Source organism: Erpetoichthys calabaricus, chromosome 5 (assembly GCF_900747795.2).
Source record: "Erpetoichthys calabaricus chromosome 5, fErpCal1.3, whole genome shotgun sequence".
Classification (NCBI taxonomy): Eukaryota; Metazoa; Chordata; class Cladistia; order Polypteriformes; family Polypteridae; genus Erpetoichthys; species Erpetoichthys calabaricus.
Window position 1 is genome coordinate 31612809 of NC_041398.2, and position 25476 is coordinate 31638284.

Here is a 25476-nt window from a genome sequence, read left to right on the forward strand (position 1 = left end):
AGTGACCTTAATCTGCATGAGCAGACATCCATTCTAGCACCATAGCCACAAAGTCTAAATATGCTGGTGTCACAGAAAGTGACTCTTTTGTATGGTGGTGTTCAGAATTAAAGGTCAAGTTTATTGTCGTGTACTTGCATCCTTCCGGTGACAAAAGTACAATAATATAAATTAGGTATGCATATTTTTTGAATATAAGAGCTGATGACTATGATAAGGGTCAAAAAGTTATGGCCAGAAGACTTGCTCAGATCAGCTGTGAGGAGTACCTACCAACAACAATCCAAGGATTTTGGGGGCATGGACAACAACAACAAACCAACACTCAATGATGGAAGAGACTAACAAATGAGGTCCCTTCTAGTACAAAGCAACAGAAGCATCACTGTGGCACAAATCAGAGATAATTCTAAAGAGGGTTACGAGAAGAATGGGTCGTGACACACAATGCATCAAACCCTGCATGCGAACTCTCCTGTCTAGCATATAAAGTGCCTACAATGGACAGATGAGTGCCTGAACTTGACCTTGGATCAATGCAAGAAGATTAGCTGGTGCAATGAATCCCATTTTCTTTTGTATCTTGTGGATGGCCGGATGGGTATGTGTGGGTCATTTTCCCAGAAAAGAGATAGCATCAGGATGCACTGCAAGATAAATAAACGTGATAGTTTGTGAAATGGTCTCCTGGGAAACCCTCAATCTGGGAATTCATATGGAAGTTAACTTGACGCAGTCTCACTACCTGGACATTGGTGCAGATCAGGTCTACCCTTTCATGGCAACAGCACTCCCCAGTGGGAGGATAACACACCCTGCATCTTAAAGTGACCAATTGATGCAGAGATTTGGGTCAATACCGATCACTGATTCCATGTCACACGAATTGGAGGATTCCACTTGTTTTTATTCTTTTACACTTTTATACTGAGCTCCTGCATAACCACAAGAAGCCTTATGTACCACATTCATTTAAACTGCTGGTGTTACCCGTTCATTTTATTTTAACAAATTAAAGTTATATACTCTCGGTGATCAGATAGTACGGTGGCGCAGTGGTAGCGATGCTGCCTTGCAGTAAGGAGACCCGGGTTCATTTCCTGGGTCCTCCCTGCGTGGAGTTTGCATGTTCTCCCCGTGTCTGCGTGGGTTTCCTCCCACTGTCCAGAGACCTGCAGGTTAGGTGCATTGGCGATCCTAAATTGTGCTTGGTGTGTGTGTGCCCTGCTGGTGCCGTGCCCGGGATTTGTTTCCTGCCTTGCGCCCTGTGTTGGCTGGGATTGGCTCCAGCAGACCTCCATGACCCTGTGTTAGGATATAGCAGGTTGGATAATGGATGGATGGATCAGTGATCATAAAATGTATATTAAGGGGATTTTATTTAATAAAACATGCACAGAATACTTATCCATAATACATACGAAATAAAAGGAAAAAAAAAAAAAAAACACCTTTAATCTGAAGCACTGGACCTTGGTATTTCCAAAAACTTTGGGCATCTCCAAACTTTATATGCAATTATTCAACTAATATTTTAACCTTGCCAAGGGCTGGCATGATCAGCGTCAAAAGAAGAAAAAAAAATTGTACAGAGACAGAATTAAAAGGTCATAAAACATTTTATTAAATGTTGACTTCTTACAAGTCTAATTATTTTAATGCACTTCAATATTGCAAAAAAAAGTGCATTCCTTCATACCACCAACCCAAAAGGATTGATTATACAGACATAAATAAAAAAAAATATTTACAGAGCAGAGAAAACAAAGTGGACCAATTTTACATACAATAGCAACGTTTGGTAGAAAATTGTGTTATCAGCAGGGGTGAAAACACATCACATGCTCAATGGCGTCATCTTGGCAGAAAGACAACAATCATCATGTTCCCATGGTAAGGATCATCCTCCAACATTACAGGGTACAGGTAACTAGTGATGGAGCTGAAAGAAAGTTGCATACAATGCAAGAGTTTTTTTTTTTTTTGGGGAATTGGAAACACACTGGTGGGAAATCAAAATGAACTGCTGCTGAGATGACCAAGACCAGAGTAGTACAACTCCATCATAAGCCATCTCATTAAAAGTCCAGCCCATGGGTGCAACGGGTCATACATCATCTACCTTGCGGCAAAGAGAGTGTCTTGTGTATTTTGAGTTGGCATGATTTAAAACAGAACATCTGGTAGATTTTAGGGCACTACACCTAGAAGGCATGAAGAGCCTAGAATAACCAAGAAGAGAGGCTAAGTTAGGCAGGTGTTACAATTCTCCTACTTAAAAACCATTTTCTAAAACACTTAAACATCCAAAAACCAGAATGAGTTTAAATCTGTAGTTGACCAAATGTTTTACAGATGACAAATTTTCTCTTTACTAAGTGAAGTTGAGCATGGTGGCGCAGGGAAATGGGAGACTTTGGAAGTAGGTGTTGGCGACCCTGGGGCGTCAGCAGCTGTTTGCGACCTCATTTAGAACCCCTTGCCATTAGTGATAATGGAGCAGTGGAGTGGTGCGCAACAAGCGACTGCTGTGAAAGCCTTTTACAAGAATGGTGATAGTGTGACTGCTGCGCAAAGGGAATTTCGGCATCATTACCAGTTAGGATGTCATGATCGTGTCCCGTCTGCTCGTGTGTTTACAAACATGGGTGCGTAATTTCGAAGAAATGGGTTCAGCCTCAAAAAAAAAAAAAAGAAGTCCCCAGGTGCAGTCACTTCGCATACTGCCTAACAATTGATGGCAGCTATTCGACGATTGTTTCGAAGGCACCTCATTTTACTCAACAGCGACATTCTATGGCCTCCTAGATCCCCAGATCTGGGACATCTTAAAAGCCAAGTGTACCGCACACGTCTTGCAACCACTGCTGAACTAAAAAGGAAGACTGAAGAGGAAATCGCTGGCATTCCTCTTGACATGTTACATCGAGCAATGCAGAATTTCCACAACAGGCTCTAAGAATGTGTACAGAGAAAAGGACAACACCTTCATCATGTTTTCTTCAAAATGTAAAATGAATATCAAATGAATTCATTACCATCATTAATTACATATCCTGTACATTTAATCATTAAATGTATTTTGTACTGTGTCTATTTGTGCAATGAACGACAATTGAAAATGTCCCTATATTATATATTAATAAATAATTCTATTATATATATATATATATATATATATATATATATACACACACACACACATTCTATGTGAAGAGCGCTATATAAATGTAAAGAATTATACATTATTTATATTCTCCCCACAGTGAAATATGGCCAGAACCATTGCTCAATGTTAGACTATCACAATCCGACTTCAAATAAGAAAAATTAATAAAATGTGTGATCACCTTCTAAGTAATATGGCCATGCCATTAAATACTGAGAACACGATTACCATCCACCACAGAACACAAAGGCGGATGGCCTTTGATATTTCATATCCTAACAAATGCAGGTAAGGGAAATTAGCAAGTCAGATTTGTAATATTGGAATAAGATTACAAGGGCAGGATCATTACAGCCTAAGAACAAAGCAGGACTTGGCATGCATCCTCTTAGTATTTTGCCAAGTAACCAATAACTAGGCTTACAGAATCTTCATGTAGACTGATCAAGTTCTTGAAATGAAAACAAAATCTTCAAAAGAGAGAAAAAGAGTGGAAAGGAATTCAGCAACAAAAGCAGTCAATGGATATCCTGTTTTTCAAAACTGCTACAGAATCAGGATAAAGATAAAGTTGCTATTGGGGGTAAAAACCCATCAGTAAGTATTTATTGTAGTTAATGGCTCAAGTCAGGTGTCCGCAAAGTCGGTCCATGAGGGCTGTGGTGGCTGCAGGTTTTTGTTCCAGCCAAATTTCCTTAATGAGAACTTAATCATTGTTGTTGATGCCATTTTTGTGCTTCATATCAGATGCCTCACTTAAGATTCTCCACCTTTAACTGCTTATTTTAGTCTTAAAAGGCTGCAATCACTGTTTTAATTTCTCCTTATGAGCAATAAGATGTAAATGACAAAGGTACCAGCAGTTCTCCATCTCATCTGCTTCCATTATACATGAGTATTTTCACCAAAAACTATCTAGTTTCATAAAATATTTGGAAGGAAACTAAAGGAAAAAAACAAAAAAAAAAAACAAGTGATGGGCTCAGAATTGGCGATGCACTTCAGGAAACAAATTATTTGGATGATATCATTAGAAAAGAAAAAAAAATTCTATGATATAACAATGTGACAACATGGCAGAATAAAAACACAAAAAAGCCATAAAGTTAAATAAGACCTCCAAGGTTTGGTTACCAATTAAGTAATCGGATTAAACAAACAAAACCCTGTAGCCATTAGAGCCCTCCAGGACTATGTTTGCAGACACCTGTCTTATATGATGGCTGATCCACATCTCAAAGTGAGCTGCACGCCTAGTTCTTTGTCCAGATCAGACTTCCATATACAGAGCAGCAGACAAGTGGAGTTTTCTTTGAATAATGATTACGTATACTTTTTTTGTTGCATTCTATAGGACAGCAGTTTTCTGTCCAAATGTATGAATTAATCCAAACAATAGATATTTTTATTAGGTACTTAAAAAAAATGGAGAGGCGATCCCACATGCCACAGTTATGAGAAAACAGTAGGTAAAACACATGTGCACAAAATTTCTTGAAAATGAGGTTACGTTGCCTGGATCTCCTGAGAGGCAACTCTAATTCACATCTAAGATAATTAAGAAAACTGTCCATTTAAAGTGAAGCCAAATAATGATTAACAAACCATGGCCTTCCAGAATAGATTATGTTAGATTACAGGTGAGGAACAAAAGACTGTTCTGTCCATACAGTTCAGTTTTTGACACCTTCCTTAAATGCCAGGGCTGGACCCTGAGCAAGGTGATCTTGCTATCTGCACTTTCACACAGAAAGTACAGTGTGAAACCTACAGTGTAAGGTCTGATCACACTGGCTTTTGTTTCAAAATGTAATTATTACTGACCAACATTATTCAGTTCGATATTTGTGGTCAGAAAAGGATCAGATGCACAGAAAAATATTACCCTAAGAAAAACAATCCATTAATCAAAGAAATCCGCATGTCCAAGTGGAAAGATTTAGAACTGGCCAACCAAGTGTGACTAACAAAAAACATTTCAGACAAGCAAATTAATACAACTCTACTCACTTGTTTGAGAGTTCCTGGTCAGCCACCTGCCCATTTTAGTACATCATAGTGGGCCAAAGCCCCTCTCTTCAACGGCGACTTTTCAAAATATAAACGTATCACTAGGTGGAATCTGCTCTACTGGAACAAAAGGAAGATCAAGGTAGGAACATCATGATTGTATAACGATTGCCTGGGAAAGGTTTGACAAGATAAAGGCATATGAGGTTTAACCGTGACGGATGCATGATGAACTGGTTACAAAACGGCAGCAGCAATACAAAAGGGAATAAAATGAGTCATTGTAATGTGAGAGAAATGCTAAAGTAACTACTACATAACAAAGCGTACTGTAAATGTTTATCTACTTTTGTCTTGTTTAAAAAAAAAAAAAAAATGGCAGAAGAGAAAATATTTGAAAAGCTTGAATTGGTGTATACATGTACAGTATATTTACATATATATATATATATATATAAAAAAATTCACACCCCACCCAGCTTCTTAATCTGCTATATTCTCTTCCATTTAGTGGACACTTTGGAAGCAGTGAGTGCCGCGCACACATACAAGCACACAGGTGGGACTTAAACTTTCCCATTGTCCTCCCCCCATTTTTGACATAAACAAGTCAGAATGTATAAAACTATATACAGTGGGCACATTTTGCATCATGCATCATTTTCTAACAAATGAAGTGCTTTGATCATTTTGTCCTCCCTCACCCCCATTTTCATTGTCTCCCTTTTTAATCAGTTATTTAATGACAAGCCATTTATCTGGATATCCAGCAACCAATGCTTGCAAATGCCCATTAAAGGCGACAATAAAAATACAAAATGTGAACAAATATTTACAAAGGTATTAAAGCTTGCCCCTTGATCAAGTTTTTTTTTTTCCACTTTAAAGAAGTCCATTTACAAAATACAAAAAGTGACACGACTGATCAGTAAGATTCAAAGGTTTTGAAAACGGAGGTGCAGTTGGACGCCTGTAACTGCTATTGTTGGTGGCAACTTCACTGAAAGCAAGTGGTTGTAGAACAGCCAAGCTTTTCTTTTGATATAAAAAAAAATGTTGCTCTTCATGACAAATTAAACTTTAAGCCAACAAGGAACACTGGAGAACACATAACAAGCTGACATTTTTTCATCAAGAGGGGAAAGTCAAAAGGAGAAGAGTGCTGGAGAAGACATTATTGATATTAAGATGAAAATGGCTGCTGTAGTTCTTGGTTCAATACTGGACACCAGCACAATGAAACTGAGCCACTAGATTGTATTTTCACTTCATGTGGCTCCTGGAGACCCACACGTTTGAGTGCTAAACTGCAGTAGTAAAGACAGAATCCATAGATGTGAATTATATTTATAACTGTGGAACATGGCAAGGTAATAAACAACCAGTGGAAACTTTTTTTTTATTTTTCCCTTATCTTTATACAAAAAGTCTTAATCATGGCTGTGTTCAAAAGCAAGTGCATGGGGAAATGTCAGTATCCTAGCTGCAAAGTTAACTTTTTCAAATCTTAGACATCATGATGTGTAGGAAGACACCTTTGCTGCGACAATGTTGTTTTTGGTTAACCATTTGAGTATAAAATGTATTTTTTGCAAGATGTCATGAATAGTGCTTAAAGTGTGGTTAAGTGGATACAGTCCTTTGTATGAAAAGAGGTCTCCATTTACTCTGCCAGAGAATATTGCAGACAAAAGAAATACCGAAGTCTCTACACGTGCACACATTCCAGAATGGGTGGTGCTAGCAGTAAATACAAAATTAGAATGTGGACCTCAAAAGTCAGATATTACTGGAAGACAGAGTAAGTGGCTGTCTGTGAAGTCAGGAAGCTGCCACAAACCTCCATGCCATTCCTGACCCCTTAACTCTTGAGGGACAATCCTTTCAGCTACTAGGCTGCCGGGAATGACGATTCCCAGAAGAGCTGAAGGTTCGAGATCGCTGCCTCAGGATGAGTCTGCTGGGGATCTCCAGGTCCTGAAATACGGGAGTCTCCGTGATGTCCACTGCCTCTGGTCTCTGACTTGGGCAAGGAGATAACATCTTCTGTATCATATCATGCTGGAAAAAAATTGAATAAGATTGGTGGGACAGAGTGGACAGTTAAGGAACAAAAAAAAAAAAAAAAAAGACGACAAAAAAACTTTTGTAGAATGTAAATGTGGATAACATGAACTGAAAGGCAATTCTATTAGTTAAAGCAGACTGTGCAGAGGGAAAAAAGTCAAATGCTCTACTTGGGCAGCAATATATAGACAACTTTAAATTGAACCAATTAGTTACCACAAAATGAGACCTGAAGTGATAGAGGTGATTGGAACCGAGACAAAATAAAAAAAAAAAAAAAAAAAATTGGTGTTAGTGGTGATTTTAAGATGTTATTATGAGTGAAGACACAAAATGTACAGTAATCCCTCGCTATATCACAGTTCGAATTTCGCGGCTTCACTCTATCGCAGATTTTATATGTAAGCATATCTAAATATATAACACAGATTTTTTCGCTGCTTTGCGGGTTTCTGAGGACAATGGGTCTTTTTACTTCTGGTACATGCTTCCTCAGTTGGTTTGTCCAGTTGACTTCATACAAGGGACGCTATTGGTGGAGAAGCTACCCAATCAGAGCACGCAGTTAAGTTCCTGTGTGCTGATTGGCTAAGCAACAGAGCGCCAAATTCGATTCCGCTGCGTTAACCAGGAAGTCTCGTCTCGCTCATTCAGCATCAAAGTGTTCCTGCTACTTACTGCTTCAGGGGCCGTGCCCAAGTGCCAACGGAAGATGCTAACGATTGCCGAAAAGGTAGAAGTTTTGGATATGTTGAAGGAAGGGAACAGCTACACCGCTGCAGGACACCATTACGGCATCAATGAGTCCACGATTCTTTTTATTTAAAAAGGAAGAAAAGAATATAAGATCTACGGCCGCAGTGTCCTTTAACCAGGGTGCAAAACGAGTTGTAAGTGGATGTAATAAGGCGGTAGCCCGGATGGAATCTGCTTTAGGGATTTGTATTGAAGACTTCCAGAAGAACAATGGCGGTGCTACACAATCGCCTGAAGAGGCTCCTTTAGAAGAGCTGTAACGCTCTCCTTTGTTGTGCAGTAAAATTAAACTCATCGTTATCGGACAAGTCGTCGTGTCATTGTTGGTGAGTAACAATAATTAATTTTCTACGTACAGTACTTATTACAAGTACATAGTTTAGTGTCATTGTACACACATTTTACTGTATACAATTTTTCTTGCATTGTACGTATTTATTGCTGGTGGCCTGTCTGTCGTAATGGCTGTAACATATGTGATATCGGAGACGCTTGATATCTTTAAAATATTATTTAGGTTTTACTGTATATAAACAGTGTGTTTACATACATAATTTCAACGAATCTTACCTAATATCTAAGAGAATACAAAGGGTTTATACTGTATAATTGTGCGGGAAATGTTTATAATAGTGTGGGAGAGTTTATAAGGGCTTAAAATATATAAAAACCATAAGAACGTATGGTTTTTACTTCGCAGATTTTCACCTTTCGTGAGGGATTCTGGAACGCAACCGCCGCGATTGAGGAGGGATTACTGTAAACTAATCAATAATAAAAAATCATGCATTGGCATTGTTTTGTTAGTGCCAGCTACTGTTCTTATCATAATGCAGTAGCAGTCTGAAGCTCAAGCATTTAAAAAGTATCTGCTCATATCGGAGATCTACTTGAGAAGCATGGAACTGTGAAAACACAAAAGCAATGAATTGGTTTCTGTCTTGCATTTTGTTCTTCTAAGACTGCCTTTGGCCCCAAGACAACAAAAAGGATTATACAAATCTGAAAAATAAAGGCAGTGTAATGCATATGAAGTGGAGTAATACTGAGACGTCTATTACTGTACAGGTAAGGATGTTTATAGAGACATAGCAACATGATTAAGCAAACACATGCTTTTTTGTATTTCTGATCAGCCCAATCTATGAGTTTGTTTTCTCATAATGCTTTAAAATGACTGCATATATTAATTTTGACTTGAAACTATTCTTTCCTGTTTACGGGGGGTGGACAAAAAAAAACAACAACATGAGATAAGACCTCCACTGCTGTTCCAGTTAATCACATGTTCTGTGGAATCACTACAGGTTCACAGATGGTGACCAATATTTATTTTAAGGAGCACACTCAGAAGCAGCTACTTAACACTTTTGAGAAAGAGAAGACAGAAAGACAGTTTCTAAACCACTGCAAGCAGTGCGCTTCCTGGTGATAACAACTGAGCTTTCAGTAAGCCCTGACCTTGTGATCAACACCACCCGATGGCTATGAGAGCACATGTCCTTTAGGAACACACTTAAACTTACAGGTGGAACACTCTCAAAAAGAATTGCACACAATGGCAACAAGAAACTTTCAGATTTTACGTGGTTATCATATTTCAAAATCCAATATGCCTATATAATGTGGTTGCGTAACTTCTTAAAATTTTGAATTCAAAGCAATTTTCAATTCATTAATGACACCTGTTATTCTAGTTTTACAAAGAACTGTCATCAGCGGGCATATTATAAAGCTAATAAGAACCAAAGAACAGGAATGGTTAATATCCTCTAAACTTACATTTCAGACAAACTTGGTGTATATAGAGCCTTTCATAGTAGAACTTCACCATAAAATATTTTAACTGACATTGCTCAATTGTTCAATGGCATGTGAAGCAGCTTCATCAGAGTAACAAAGTGAATGCTGGACATATAACCCACAAATGTGTGCTTTCAAGATACACTTCATCCAAAAAATAGTTTATTTTAATGTTACTTAATTTTCATTTTCTGGCGATGGTATATTTAACAATAATTCGGTAAAAATGCATGTTTGGAATGTTGTGTGCATACGACTGAATGACCTGACATGCTGTAATGAGACATGAGTAATGCAAGATTTTTTTTATGGACTTGTTAATCATTTGTTGTTGGGCAGCATTAGTCCCCAGAAGCTTTATTATATCAGGAACTTTATATCTCTGTTCTTGATGAAAAAGTTACATTTTTTTCTTCTCCACCATCCCTACAAAGTATATGGGGTAAGTAAGAAGAATAATATAATTCCTGGGGCAAGTATTCCTTTAAAGCACATTTTTGTAGATACATGACTACACTGCTTAATACACAGAATCTTCTAGGAGATAAGGGTAACGCCATGTTCACACAAATTATTTATTGTGATAGAGAGCACCCATTGGTTGGCACCCCATACCTGGGCTCTGGTCCATAACCTGGATGGGCTCTGGTCCATAACCTAGCCAAGAGGAAGAGAAAACTGAACATTTTATGTTCTTTCTAAAAATTTGGCAGAATATGCCCTAATCGTGGTCTTCCCCGGTATGTTTGATGGCAGCTCTCCAGAGTTGTGCTTGTGTTTATTATTACAAATGGCTGGGGTTTGGTGTACCTTTACACCCTCTACTGGTCACACTATATGCAATTAATTATGAAACATTAAGTGGAAAGATTCACTAGAAAAAATAAAAGGTTTAAGTGATCTCAGCTTTCATTTCTTTTTTAGAGATAAAGGCAATTTAAGAGTGCACATGAATATTCACTAAAACATTAACATTTATTTCTCTGATTTTATCAGCTCTTGACTACACACAAAGTACATTTAAATATCAGCATTAAAATAAAAAATAAATATAAATGAATACATTTTATATATATATTAGCATTAAAATATAAAACCAACTAATTGTAGAATAGGAATTTGCTAATCAAAGAACCCCACAGGTCTTTCTAACAACACACAGTGCATCCAGAATGTATTCACAGCGCATCACTTTTTCCACCTTTTGTTATGAATTTAATCCATTTTGGAATAAGGCTGTAACTTTTTTTCCTCAGAATTCTACACACAACACCCCATAATGACAACGTGAAAAAAGTTTACTTGAGGTTTTTGCAAATTTATTAAAAATAAAAAAAACTGAGAAATCCCATGTACATAAGTATTCACAGCCTTTGCTCAATACTTTGTCGATGCACCTTTGGCAGCAATTATAGCCTCAAGTCTTTTTGAATATGATGCCACAAGCTTGGCACACCTATCCTTGGCCAGTTTCGCCCATTCCTCTTTGCAGCACCTCTCAAGCTCCATCAGGATGGATGGGAAGCGTCGGTTCACAGTCATTTTAAGATCTCTCCAGAGATGTTCAATCGGATTCAAGTCTGGGCTCTGGCTGGGCCACTCAAGGACATTCACAGAGTTGTCCTGAAGCCACTCCTTTGATATCTTGGCTGTGTGCTTAGGGTCGTTGTCCTGCTTAAAGATGAACCGTCGTCCCAGTCTGAGGTCTAGAGCGCTCTGGAGCAGATTTTCATCAATGATGTCTCTGTACATTGCTGCAGTCATCTTTCCCTTTATCCTGACTAGTCTCCCAGTTCCTGCCGCTGAAAAACATCCCCACAGTATGATGCTGCCACCACCATGCTTCACTGTAGGGATGGTGCCAGGTTTCCTCCAAACGTGACACCTGGCATTCATACCAAAGAGTTCAATCTTTGTCGCATCAAACCAGAGAATTTTCTTTCTCATGGACTGAGAGTCCTTCAGGTGCCTTTTGGCAAACTCCAGGCGGGCTGCCACGTGCCTTTTACTAAGGAGTGGCTTCCATCTGGCCACTACCATACAGGCCTGACTGGTGGATTGCTGCAGAGATGGTTGTCATTCTGGAAGGTTCTCCTCTCTCCACAGAGGACTTCTGGAGCTCTGACAGAGTGACCATCGGGTTCTTGGTCACCTCCCTGACTACGGCCCTTCTCCCCTGATCGCTCAGTTTAGATGGCCGGCCAGCTCCAGGAAGAGTCCTGGTGGTTTTGAACTTCTTCCACTTACGGATGATGGAGGCCACTGTGCTCATTGGGATCTTCAAAGCAGCAGAATTTTTTCTGTAGCCTTCCACAGATTTGTGCCTAGAGACAATCCTGCCTCGGAGGTCTACAGACAATTCCTTTGACGTCATGCTTCGTTTGTGCTCTGACATGAACTGTCAACTGTGGGATCTTCTATAGACAGGTGTGTGCCTTTCCAAAATCATGTCCAATCTACTGAATTTACCACAGGTGGACTCCAATTAAGCTGCAGAAACATCTCAAGGATGATCAGGGGAAACAGGATGCACCGGAGCTCAATTTCGAGCTTCACGGCAAAGGCTGTGAATACTTATGTACATGTGATTTCTCAGTTTTTTATTTTTAACAAATTTACAAAAACCTCAAGTAAACTTTTTTCATGTTGTCATTATGGGGTGTTGTGTGTAGAATTCAATTCAATGAGGGAAAAAAATGAATTTAATTCATTTTGGAATAAGCTGTAACATAACAAAATGTGGAAAAAGTGATGCGCTGTGAATACTTTCCAGATGCACTGTATTACAATTACAGAAACACTAAAAACACACACTTACCTCTTGCTTGTACTTTTGTGAAAACTCTGATGGAAATATGAGATTTCTTACATCCATTAAAGTCTACAAAGAAGAGAAGAGTTTGTTGAAATGCAAAGCTCATTTTAAAGGAAAGGAAATCATTTTATTACATGGATAAAACTAAAAGCAATTTGAAAGTCTTACCCGAACTCTCTCCATTTGTGTGCTGAAAGGACAGAGCAGCTCAAAAAGGATAAGGCCTAGAGAGTAGATGTCCACTTTGTGAGAGTACAAGTTGCCAGAAAGCTTAATTGTGAAAAGACAAAACAGTCCAGGAGTTAATTAAAAACAAACTTCCAGGGGTTAAGCTTTTTGTTTTTTAAACCCAAACTAGACATCATAAATTGTGTTTGGCAGAATGGTAGCAGTAGTATTGTCATAAGTAGAGTACTTTGGAATTTGCTGCAATAACTAAAATAATTTAAAGAAATCAAAATAAAACAGAAATACCTGTTCAGGGCTCATGTACAGCTTAGTGCCCACTTGGGTAGTGTGCCTGGCATACAAGGGCATTGGTGTAAGCACAGCAGCTTCTTCATCATCCTCTTGATCCATGGCAGTCACTAAACCAAAATCTCCTACTTTCACCACATCATCCATCGTGAAGAAAATGTTTGATGGCTAAGTGAAAAATAAACATTCCATACAATTATGCATTCAAACGTCAATTTGAAATGAGCATATATTAAGAGCTGGATTTACCAATTGGAAAAATAAAAAAACAGATTTATTTACACATACAACACACATATGGGCAACAAACCCAATAACAGCTGTACTGAGATTTAACATTTGTGTGTATTTTACAATTGCCATATTGGACTGTTTCTTGCTCATGTGCTCACCTTGAGGTCACGGTGCATAAGGCCCTTACTGTGAAGGAATTGGACAGCCTCTGCAATTTGCAGAAAGATGCCCAGGCACTCCACATGGTTCCTCTGTTCCATGAGGCATCGCTTACTCATCCAGTCCTTTAAGTTCTCTTTGCGGCACAGCTGCATCTGAATGTACAGGTAGACCTTTGGTGATGGCAGCTTGGCATGCTCAACAGGAACGGATGATACACATAGGTTGAGGCTGGTGGGCCTTGGTGGCGAATGAGAGGAGGGTACAGGACATGCAATGCTGCTGCAGTTTACTTCCTGAGTTCTAGACTCTGAGTTGGGGCGCTCTGTAAACGTGCTGCGGCTGCCCTGATCAGAATGGGCTGGGTCTGCAGAATTTGAAGAGTTGTCACAGCCCGAGTCCTCAAAGACAATATCGAAAGAAGAGGAAGTTCGCTCATCGGCAGGCCGTGGAGGACAAAATTCAAAGGAATTAGGGGAATCTGAAAGCTCCAGTTCTCCTTGGCTGTCCCCCTCTGACAAAAAGCTGTCCATTGTGGCCTTACCAGCCTCTTTGTTTGTTGTTGTGGAGATGGAATCTGTATGGAAGAAAAGACTAGGAGGAATGACTGGCTGACCCGCAGCCAGGGCACAGAATGTGCCATGTCCATTTGCAAAAACTGGAGGGGAACGTTCAGAGGGTCCCTCTGATGAAACCTGCTTTGGGACAGGCACTTTTACAGATAATGCCTCCAACTGATCTGGTGAGCTCAGGGGCCAGTCTGTGGTGCTGAAGAGAAGAAAAAATGGCATACTGTTAAACATTAAGAAAAGCAAGCCAAGTACAACAGATGACACCCAGCATCTTAGCTGCAGCTCACCAGGCTAGTATCATATCTCTGTTTTCCTTTTACATGTATAAAGCACATAATCAAACACCACAAGTGAATAGGCGTAAGTGCATTAGCATAATCAGGTTTGAGCTTTTCTTTACCTGGCATCCTTGAGCAAACGCTTATCCATCTCTTCCTGCCATCCTTCTGGTGGTGTTTCTTGCCAGGCATTAAAGTATCGAATAATGCCAGGATGTTCAAGCTTGGCTAAGGCCCTCACCTCTCTCATCACCTTCTCTCTTGCCAGCTCCCTGTAGGAAAGCACAGATGAGTTCACTCAGAGCTGAACAAGAGGGAAAGGGGATTGAATGTACTGTAGACTGTGTGGATTTCTCGGCATAGTGAGCAATCAAATCTTGGACAATGACTTACTGAAAGTAGAAATATGACCATAAAGCATCAAAACAAAATTTAGTGTGGCAAATTAACACAGCCTTAGAGGTAAGCAATTCTCTCATGTAGTTTTTTCTAATATGTACTACAAGACAAGTAGATGTTATGCTGGTGCATACACTTGTGACCTGTTGTTCTCTATCCTTAGAACCATCCATATATCTATAAAGAAGCAATGGCTGCATAATTCACATCTGAGAGGATTGCTAAATGTCATTAAAAAAAAAAAAAAGCATATACTTTAGAAGTGTAACATTTTCTCTCTTTTTTTTTTTTGAAGTCTAGCTGCATTATGAATTACAAGTGGATAACTCTAAAGTATAAGATACTTAATACAAAAGCCACTCATTATACCTACCTATTGAGAACTAAGCCAAGACCTCAGACAGTAAACTGTAGAGCAGGAATAGGGTGCAACAGCATAGGATATGTTTTCCCAAGACTAATGAATCATAGGTTAATAATTCTAAATTTGCATCTTCACTCACACTCATTTGAAAGTTTTAATTCACACAGAGAACAATAGACACATGCAATAAATTACAAAGTAGTATGTTACACAATAGGAGGGATCTACAAATGTTGACTTAATTTTTTCACAGTAAGCAAGGTAAGATTGGCAAGGTTTTTTGAGCTGTAAATCATGTTCATGTTAAAATTTTTTAGAACGTATTTATAAGCCACCATTTTGTCAGATTCTGGAAAGACAGTATCTTCCATTGAATAAAACTATAAGCCAATTAATTTTATTATTGAAAAATAGGATGTTGTTTCTCTTGCATTTCAAGATGGCCTGAAGGCAAGTGGTCAGCCAGCTCCTTGTAAAGCTAGTATTCATTAGTGTTTTCTGCTTTCCAGACACTACTTCTGCAGCTAATGCACTGCTTATGCTTTGCAAAATATTTTCTTCATTAGTGTGGAACTAGGGGGCTCCGCCCCCTGCTCGCCAACCCCTGGTGTTGTGAATTTACAAAGAGCGTGATGTATGAATGAGATATAGCATAGTGTGAAGGTGTAGATGACGCATATAGGAAGCAAATAAAGTTGTCCATGTCCAAAAACGGGCTCAGAGAGGTAGATGCTAACATTGTCTATGGTTTGTCCTTGTGATTTGTTGATGGTCATGGTCAAGGCAGGTTTAATGGGGAACTGTCGCCGTTTAAGTGTAAAAGGTAATTCCAGGTCAGAAGTTGTAAGGTAATTGTAGGAATTAGAACAGTATTGTTAGCATGTGATTCTGTAAGAAGTTTTGCTTTAATAACATTGTGTGGCATGGTGTTGACGACTAAACGTGTACCACTGCATAAACCTTGTTTAGTGTTAAGGTTTCTTAATAGCATGATTATTGTTCCATTTTTAAGGCTAAGATTGTGTTGTGGTAATCCGGCTGGGTTAATAGTGTTCAAATATTCTAAGGGGAAATTAAGATGGTCATTGTAGTCATCGGAGTCAACTTTGTCAGAGCTTAGAAAGAGCTGTGCCACTCCAGGAAGTAATGAAATGACCTGGTTATTAATGTGATCAACATTAATATTTTTTGGACATAATATAGTTTGTTGTGTTAAAAGGGGTATTTGGTGTAATGAGATTGTTGTTCCAAATATCTCCGTAACTCTTTTGAAAGCAATGCCAATTGTCTGCGTATTTTAAGGTGGACTGAAGAATAGCCAAGCGCATGGCATGTGGAACAATAGCTAAGCACTGTGTAAAATGTCCTCCTAATAAAAGTACCTTTCCTCCAAAGGGAATATTATTATTCATCAACGTTTGTAGAAGTTTATGAATGGTGTTGAGTAAGTGAGTGGATGCCATTAGATGCAAAAGCAAATGAACTATTGTAGGATCTAATGCAGTTCATAAAGTTTTTACTTTCAGGTACTTCGTTAGTTAGAAGCTTCTGTAGATATACAGGATATGAATGTAAAGGAGGCAGTCAAATTTGACCCTTTTGACAATAACGTGTAAATTCATTACTTGTACTGCCAGTTGTTTCTTTAGGGAAGTTAAGTGAATGACAATGATTGCAAATGACATTCATTAATCCCAATGAATTTTCATGAATAGTGGACTCATTATTGAACGCGTTGTGAGCTACCTGGCGCAATCGTTTAGCAGGTGTCTGTCATTGATGTCCTTGACGTGTATGTTTTGTCTGTGCCGTTTGAGAGGCGCGTTGTTGTATGTGCAAGATTTGGGACGTGCTATTCTGGAGCTGTAATCAATTTGCCTGTGCTGTGTGAGAAGCCCGTTGCAGTTTATGGCGTTCATTGTTTGTATTGAGCCTTGCCCATTTTTGTATGTCGGTTAGTCGTCCGACATGTATTGTTTTTTTTATGCGGGTTCGTGTGTTTGGTCCCGTCATGGATAAGTATAATAAGGAGGATCGTACTCACTGTTAATATGGAGGCTTTTCTGTGGTTGAACGGTTAATAGTGCATCAGTGTAATGAGATCGACCTATGCTGCGTAATTTGAATGTGTTCAGATGATGTATATTTAATACGGACGGTTCGTTCAGTAATGGGGCTTTGTGTCTCATTTCTTATTTATGTTAGTGTGGTCGTGGGTCCAAGCTGTGCCACTCCAGGAAGTAATGAAATCACCTGGTTATTAATGTGATCAACATTAATATTTTTTGGACAGAATATAGTTTGTTGTGTTAAAAGGGGTATTTGGTGTAATGAGACTGTTGTTCCAAATATCTCCGCAACTCTTTTGAAAGCAATGCCAATTGTCTGCATATTTTAAGGTGTACTGAAGAATAGCCGAGCGCATGACATGTGGAACAATAGTTAAGCACTGTGTAAAATCTCCTCCTAATAAAAGTACCTTTCCTCCAAAGGGAATATTCTTAATCATCAACGTTTGTAGAAGTTTATCAATGGTGTTGAGTAAGTGAGTGGATGCCATTAGATGCAAAAGCAAATGAACTATTGTAGGATGTAATGCAGTTCATAAAGTTTTTACTTTCAGGTACTTCGTTAGTTAGAAGCTTCTGTAGATATGCAGGATATGAATGTAAAGGAGGCAGTCAAATTTGACCCTTTTGACAATAACGTGTAAATTCACTACTTGTATTGCCAGTTGTTTCTTCAGGGAAGTTAAGTGAATGACGATGATTGCAAATGACATTCATTAATCCCAATGAATTTTCATGAATAGTGGACTCATTATTGAACACGTTGTCAGCTAACTGGCGCAATCGTTTAGCAGGTGTCTGTCGTTGATGTCCTTGATGTATATGTTTTGTCTGTGCCGTTTGAGAGGCGCGTCGTTGTATGTGCAGGATTTGGGACGTGCTATTCTCGAGCCGTAATCGATTTCCCTGTGCTGTGTGAGAAGCCCGTTGCAGTTTACGGTGGTCATTGTTTGTATTGAGCCTTGCCCGTTTTTGTATGTCGGTTAGTCGTCCGACATGTATTGTTTTTTTTCATGCGGGTTCGTGTGTTTGGTCCCGTCACTCGAGCCGTATCGTTTTGTACCCGTGAGCATGAATTCATGACTTATTTGTTCTTCAGCGTTATAAATATGGATAAGTAATAAGGAGGATCGCACTCACTGTTAATATGGAGCCTTTTCTGTGATTGAACGGTTAATAGTGCATCAGTGTAATGAGATCGACCTATGCTGCATAATTTGAATGTGTTCAGATGACGTATATTTAATACGGACGGTTCGTTTAGTAATGGTGCTTTGTGTCTCATTTCTTATTTATGTTAGTGTGGTCGTGGGTCCGAATCCTGCTTTTTGTGTATGTTTCGTGTGCTATGTCCGTAGTCTGTCCCGTTTTGTGTCCAATGGGTTTGTGTGGCGCTCGCGTCTGACTTCTTTTTTTTTTTTTTTTTTGTGCTAGGGGGCGTTGCCTCACTTTATTTTATCTCTGTTAGTGGAGGGGGTGTTTGTGTGTCGTGGGTCTCAATTCTCTTCTTTGTGTGTGTTCCGTTTCGCGTCTGACTCCTTTTTTCTGTGTGCTATGGGCGCCTCATTTCTTATTTTACATTGCTTTGCATCCGGTTTCCGTTGCTTGGAAGGGGGGTTTTGTGGGGGCGCCTGCGCAGTACGTCTTTTGCGTCTACGGCCCATGGCCGGATGTCCCTGCGTCCATCCGGTTTACCATTCTCGGTTAGTAATATGGATAATGATAAAAAGGCCTGATAATTTGTATTTATTTCAACCACTAGGTGGCAAACATACACCGACCAGTCACAACATTAAAACCACTGACAGGTGAAGTGAATAACGTGGATTGGCTGGGTGTGTGCATGTCACTTACTGGGGGGAAGATATGGCAGGGGGATGGATGTACTATGGGAAGAAGGCAAGCCGGCAGGGGGCAGTGTGATGCTCTATGCAAATTTTGGCTGGGAAACCTTGGGTCCTGGCATTCATGTGGAGTTTACTTTGGCCTCTACCACCTACTTAAAGTTTGTTGCAGACCACATACATCCCCCTAATGGCAACTGCATTACCCGATGCCAGTGGCCTCATTCTGCAGGATAATGCACCCTGCCACAGAGCAGGAATTGTTCAAGAATTCATTTGAAGAACATGACAATAAGATCAAGGTGGTGACTTGGCCTTCAGGTTTTCCAGGTCTCAATCCGGTTAAGCATTTGTGGGATGTGCTATAAAGTCCAAACATTCAGAGGTCTTGTGGAGTCCATGACTCGACAGGTCAAAATTGTTTTGGCAGCATGAGGGGGACCTACACAATATTAGGTAGGTGGTTTTATTCTTGAGGCTACTCGCTTAGAAATGGGATGCATTCTTAACCTTACCTCTTCATATGCTACCCTGTTTTTCAAGTGTTACAGACTGAACTGAAACTTTTCTTTGGATTCAGAGAACTGTTAAACTTTTTGTCAACCATATTTACATCTAAGTCAGCTTGTAAGGGAACATAAGTAACTGAGAACCACAAATGGTTTATTTCAAACAGTAGTCAAGATATATAAAAATATGAGTAAAAGCTTAATAGATTCAGTCTTGGAAGTGCCCATCCAAAAGTTTTTATGACTCAAAAGAGCTTTACATTGGCCAAATGAAAAGAGTGAAGGTAGACTGAACCCTTTCTCCTGGTATTTCATGCTTACAATAACAGACCACAGATTTTTATTATTCTTTTTATCATAAGCAAAAAGTGTATCTTCTTTAATTTTAATATAATGAATGCAATACAATAATCAAAGGATTTAAATTAAAAATTGATGATGCATCTGAAAAGCCAGAGGGCAGATACATAGGGGAACTTATGAGATATGACTTAAAGAATGTCTTGTCAAGCAAAGCTTATCCCGTCAAATTTTATTGTTGCACTGGCCTTACCGGTTAGGTAGCCTTATTCTCTTAATGGCATAGTTGCAGTCATCCACTTTGTTTCTGGCTTCAAAAACAACTCCAAACCCTCCACGTCCAAGACATTGAACTGGCTCAAAATCTGTAAGATACCTACAAGGGAGAGGGAAGTAACACAGAAATGTTGTTTATTGACTGATGGCTTCAGGTGGCATCACCTTTCCTACTGTTTTAGCATACCATTGCGAGTAACACTGTGAGAGATGCCTTTAAACTAATTTTACATTTTTTCAGAACACTTTTGTTTCCATAAAGGTTAAAACATTATTGAGAACAGAGGTTCAAAAATGCAAAAGCATCCAACAGGTAGGTAGGTAGGTAGGTAGGTAGGTAGGTAGGTAGGTAGGTATCTATCTATCTATCTATCTATCTATCTATCTATCTATCTATCTATCTATCTATCTATCTATCTATCTATCTATCTATCTATCTATCTATCTAACAGTCATAGTGCCTTTCAGATGATAATTTTGGAAGTGAACAATGGAGCAAAAGATCCAATCACAAACACTACTGCTATTCACATTTTTCTTTCTATTGTATACCCTTTCTCTCTCCTTTTGATTAGAGTTAAATAGGAAAGAAGATTTAAATAAAGTGTTCAAAATTATTAATTAAAAAATGTTCAAATCTGAAGGTAACAGTTCTAGTGGAAATTAACCTGTCCCTGTTTACATTTTGGTACTCAGAAAAAAACAACAGATAGAGCCGATACTGACACAGTATGTACAGGGATATATCAGACCAATATTAGTACCATCAAGTACTACTGGTGCATCCCCACTTACCTGAACCTACACAGTTAATTTTGGGAGGATTAAAAATTCTACATTCTCCCATGCTGATGCTCTAACTGATCAAGCAGTAGCCTCCTAAACTGTTTCCCACTCAAAAAGAAAAACTTGTCTGACATAGTGAAGCATTTTCACTGAAGAAATAACCTGTCACATGAACACTTTCATTTAGAAATTTAGCTTGGAAATGATAAAAGATGTGAACCAATTGCTTACTTTAAGGAAACAGACCAAAGATAAAACAGGCTGGAAGACTATTCATTCACAAAGTAATTTTGTTCTGGTGCAAGGCACAAACTCAATAGTTACACAACTAGGAGGGCAGAACTTGGAAGACTTTGCACAATATTGAAAAATTTCCCCGGGATTTATTTCATATTTGAATTACTTGATATTTCCCTGAATTTGAGTTTGATTTTGAATTGCAGTGTCTTGTACTTTAGAAAATCAACCTTGAGATTGTGATCTATTTAAAAAATGCTATTCAGAAAAAAGCCAGATTGATCTGGATGATTTTCTTATGTTTGCTATTATTAAGCAAAATTACCTTGAGATGTATTCACTGCTCCTGCCATCAATGCCACAGATGTCACGGGACTCCTCATTACCCTCATCAAATTTGCTATCAGTCTGGCACTGGGTTTCAGACTCCTTTCTTTGCTTTAAGAAAGAGGGGAAAAATTTAGAAAAACCAATGAGGTTAGATTTAAAAAAACTAACCAAATTTGAAACAGTAGAAAAAGAAACTTAATATTTCAGAGAATTTAAACTGTCAATGACAGGGCAAATTAAAATGTATAATCAATTCTCACTAAATGAGAATTTTGTTAAAACACCAATTTAGAGTAATGGATGCTTTTTACCAAGGAGGAAAAATAAAGTTTTAGATTTTAAAAGTACTGCAGTGTCCAACTAAAGTTCGGATATTTTAGGGAAATGTATGTGCTTTGACCTCTCATAAGAGAGCAGAAAATTATTAAAACCTTTCCCTCACCCAAAGCCAACACTTTTAGCATCTATTTGGAAAATTAAGTATTTTCTTGCAAGGGGAAAAAGGAGAAACATGGAGTTACATACTCTGCTTATGTGGACAGAATTTGGATGGAAGAACTTTCGCACAATGTAGGTAGTTGCTGCAATGCAGAAGACAATGGTGCCAATGATCTCCTTCCACCAGGGGAGCAGTAGCACTGGATCTTTCTGGCGTGGCTCCACACGAGATGGGTCCTGGTGCATGAGAACACTCACTTGAGTCTCTCTCCGACCCCTGTAGCGTTTGCTGTATGGGAAATAGTATCCGTTGTCTGCAAAATTAAGAATCGATGTAAGTGTATCGCTGCCAGAACAGTATTGAAAGCATATCTAGCTGGTGTCTTGCTGTTACTCAGTCACCTTTAATTATGATGCCCCAGACGGCATTGTCCATTCAGACAGAATTGAAATCTCTACAAAGTAGCTGCTAGAGATGCATACAAAATATGTGGAGCTGATTGAGGGGTAGAAGGGTATTGTGCAAAGCAACACAATTGAGAAAAGCAGGTACAGTATCAAGACAGCCAGTGCACACTTCAAGAAAACCAAGGTATTCCTTAGCATTAACTGCAGTAAATCTCCAACATACCATAAGGATACTGTAGGATGGACAGGGCTCCATTGCTGTATTCCTCATGGGAGAATTTATCATTGTTCAAACATTTATCAAACTCATCCGAACCCACCAGGACAGGGGTCCTTGAGGGTGAATCTAATAGGAACAACATGTAGAAAAGGAGTGAAGATTTAAACTAACTACATCCAAGTGCACTAACATAAACCAAAAACCCCACTATAACTGCTACTTACGGATCAGTGGCTTCCACTTGACTGTAGGCAGGGAGATAACCCCATTCTCGTTGCTCTTGCTGTCTAGTGCATTTGATTTTGAAGGGAACTTCTCAGAAATGCGCACTGATGACTGCAAGTACAGCTGTCCTCTAAACATGCCTGAAACACAAAATAAAGACAAGATATATACATTTGTTCCAGGTTTTTGTAGAACTGCAATTAATTTTCTTGCCCTGCAATACATACCTAGGTACACGCTGGACTCTGTGGCTCCACGGGCTGCTTCTACAATGTCTTCTTCATCCTCTAGAATCTCGCTATTGCGTGAGGTGTAGCTAGTATCATCAAACAGGCTAATGGGAATCACCTTTCCATCTTTTACCAGCCATGCTGAAGCAATGGGAGTGCAGAACTAACAAAAAAATATTTAGCTGTTAGTTCCTACTACTAAAATTACATAAAGCCCTAACAAGAAAAACAATTGCAGGTATGAAGAAAAAAAAAATCATCTGAGGAGCATTCTATTAATCACTTGTAGACAGAATCAGGACACGGGAGGTACTCCGAATCAGACGCTCAGTCACTAAAGATGAACTGCATATTTGCAATATAAAGTGTAAGCTTTTTAAAAATCAATGAATTATATTTATATTAAATTGCAAATTTAAATAGATAAGGTTTTTCACCTGGTTTGAGATAAGTGCAAGACCTAACACCAGTCTGACCCATACCCCATAATTAGTTAAGTGCAAATCATCTGTGGCAAATATCATTCAGCAATACAGTAAAGTCCCTTCACCTCGCATCTAGGCAGCCATACATGGTTTCCATTAATTGGTGGAAAAATGAAAAATATGTAATATTTTTGGTGTTTGATTTTTTTATATTCAGTTTACTTTAATACAATTCTTTTCAAATGTAAATATAGCATAACAGGACCAAGAAACAAGTGTTTAATTGAACTCATGTATGCAATTCATTTTGCTATCCATAGAACAAAGCACTATGTGCTTTTAATATTAGACAGAATCTCAGGAAACATTTTATAAGCATGCAATACTTTTGGTTACAGAATTTAAAGGTAATATACATATTATTATGAGAGATTGATATACAGGAACTTGGCAGTCCAGATGCAGCCATAAGGCCCCTTTGTAAATATTACTGTAATTATAACAAATTAACATTTCTACAGTGGCATGGTGGAGGAGTGGATAATGCTTCTGCTTCAGAAATCCACCATTCTGGGTCTAAATCGCATGCCTGGTTACTGTTTATATGAAGTGTGCATGCTTTCTGTGTCTATTTTTTTGTCATTTTTTTACTTCTTAAACATAGTATACATTGGTAAAATGCATGGACAGGTGCCCATTCTAGGCAGTTCTTGCTCTGTGCCTAACCTCAATGAAATTGTTGGGGATGGGGTTGCAACCTATCAGGAAACAATGTTAAATTATTTCTCATGATATACTTTAATATTCCCTGAAAATGCGACATTGAAATAAAATATTGAAATAGACTTCAATTAGGAGTGCATCGACCGAACACAATCTTAAGGAAAAGTAACAGCAGCAAAACATGTTTAATAAAGCCTCATGAAAAGTAATATAAAAGGCAATAAATTAACGCACTTTTTTATTTTATTTTTTTTAACTCGGCACAAGCAGACATAGGAAGGACATTTAATGGCTCAATATTAAAGTATACTACTCCTCATTTGCTTTTTATTATGGATATATTTAAATACTGTGAAGCTCACAACACATCAACTACGCCACACAACAGGCTACAGGCATTAAGAGAGGTTCACTCAGTTCACCAGCCTGCACACTCACCTGATGCTCCCAAACCAGCTTCCCACCATGTTTTGTATTGAAGGCCATAACCTTCCAGTCAGCCACAGAGACCTTGATCACCATATCCTTCATTTCAGCAGCAGGATCTTCTTCCTCCCGAATTACCTTTGTATCATCTTTAACACTGTTGCTGTGGGAATCCCCTTCTAAGAAATTCACCCCAGGTTGGACTTCTGGAACAAACCTAAGTTCAAAATGCCCCACGCTAAAATTCCACCTAGGTAAAAACAGGTTAGGTTATAGACACAGGAGACCATTGAGGAAGTCCTCAAATATCATTTCCACTTCAGTGTCACTCACTTTTCGTTACCACTGCGTGGTCCTACAGCCCGTACAGTCTTCTGCGTTCTCTGAAGCAATAGCACGTCCTCTGGCTCTGGCTCATTCTCATCCCACCGGCTGCAGCCCACTGCAGAGCAGATGTACCTCAACTAGAGTAGACAAGTTTAAAATGTAAAACACATCTTATAGAAGATTCATTTACAGTGAAGCTATAGCAGTCACACATTTATTATTAAGCTCCTCTGCCGTGCCATCTTTATTATAGTCAGATGCAAAACTCCCTCATATACAACAACAGAGTTGTGTGATCAAGTCTTTGCAATAAGGAATTATCAGATTTGAACAGTGCATAGTGGCAGGGCACAGAATTTGCCATTTGTAGGAATCCATGAAAACTCTCACCTTGCCACTATAGGCACCTAGACCATAGGTGGTAAGAGATTTTCCTCCCACCAGCACAGTGTCTTCTCTGAGGCGGTAGGATGATTCCAAGAGGGACTCCACAGTGAAAGGAACAGCTTCCATGCTCTCCCGGTCCCTATCCCACTGGAACAGGGCTCCATCTAAAGATGGGATGATCATCTTGTTTCCAAAAACCTGCAACGAGAAAAA

At 38.9% G+C, this 25476-nt stretch overlaps 1 protein-coding gene across 1 annotated transcript in view; it reads right to left on the bottom strand.

The window, feature by feature from the left end:
• Window positions 1-1600: 1600 nt before the first annotated feature.
• eif2ak3 (eukaryotic translation initiation factor 2-alpha kinase 3) overlaps window positions 1601-25476 on the bottom strand; it is an 85327-nt gene continuing 61451 nt past the window's right edge. Inside the window, exons 3-17 of the mRNA XM_028792711.2 lie at window positions 25267-25461; window positions 24883-25013; window positions 24562-24799; window positions 22973-23138; window positions 22745-22885; window positions 22524-22646; window positions 21980-22206; window positions 21450-21562; window positions 20079-20201; window positions 14463-14612; window positions 13490-14258; window positions 13095-13265; window positions 12789-12890; window positions 12624-12686; window positions 1601-7240 (exon numbers count right to left, since the gene is read on the bottom strand). Coding sequence (XP_028648544.1) covers window positions 7064-7240; window positions 12624-12686; window positions 12789-12890; window positions 13095-13265; window positions 13490-14258; window positions 14463-14612; window positions 20079-20201; window positions 21450-21562; window positions 21980-22206; window positions 22524-22646; window positions 22745-22885; window positions 22973-23138; window positions 24562-24799; window positions 24883-25013; window positions 25267-25461 — 2889 coding nt within the window. The 3' untranslated portion in view covers window positions 1601-7063. The remainder of the gene's footprint in view (window positions 7241-12623; window positions 12687-12788; window positions 12891-13094; window positions 13266-13489; window positions 14259-14462; window positions 14613-20078; window positions 20202-21449; window positions 21563-21979; window positions 22207-22523; window positions 22647-22744; window positions 22886-22972; window positions 23139-24561; window positions 24800-24882; window positions 25014-25266; window positions 25462-25476) is intronic.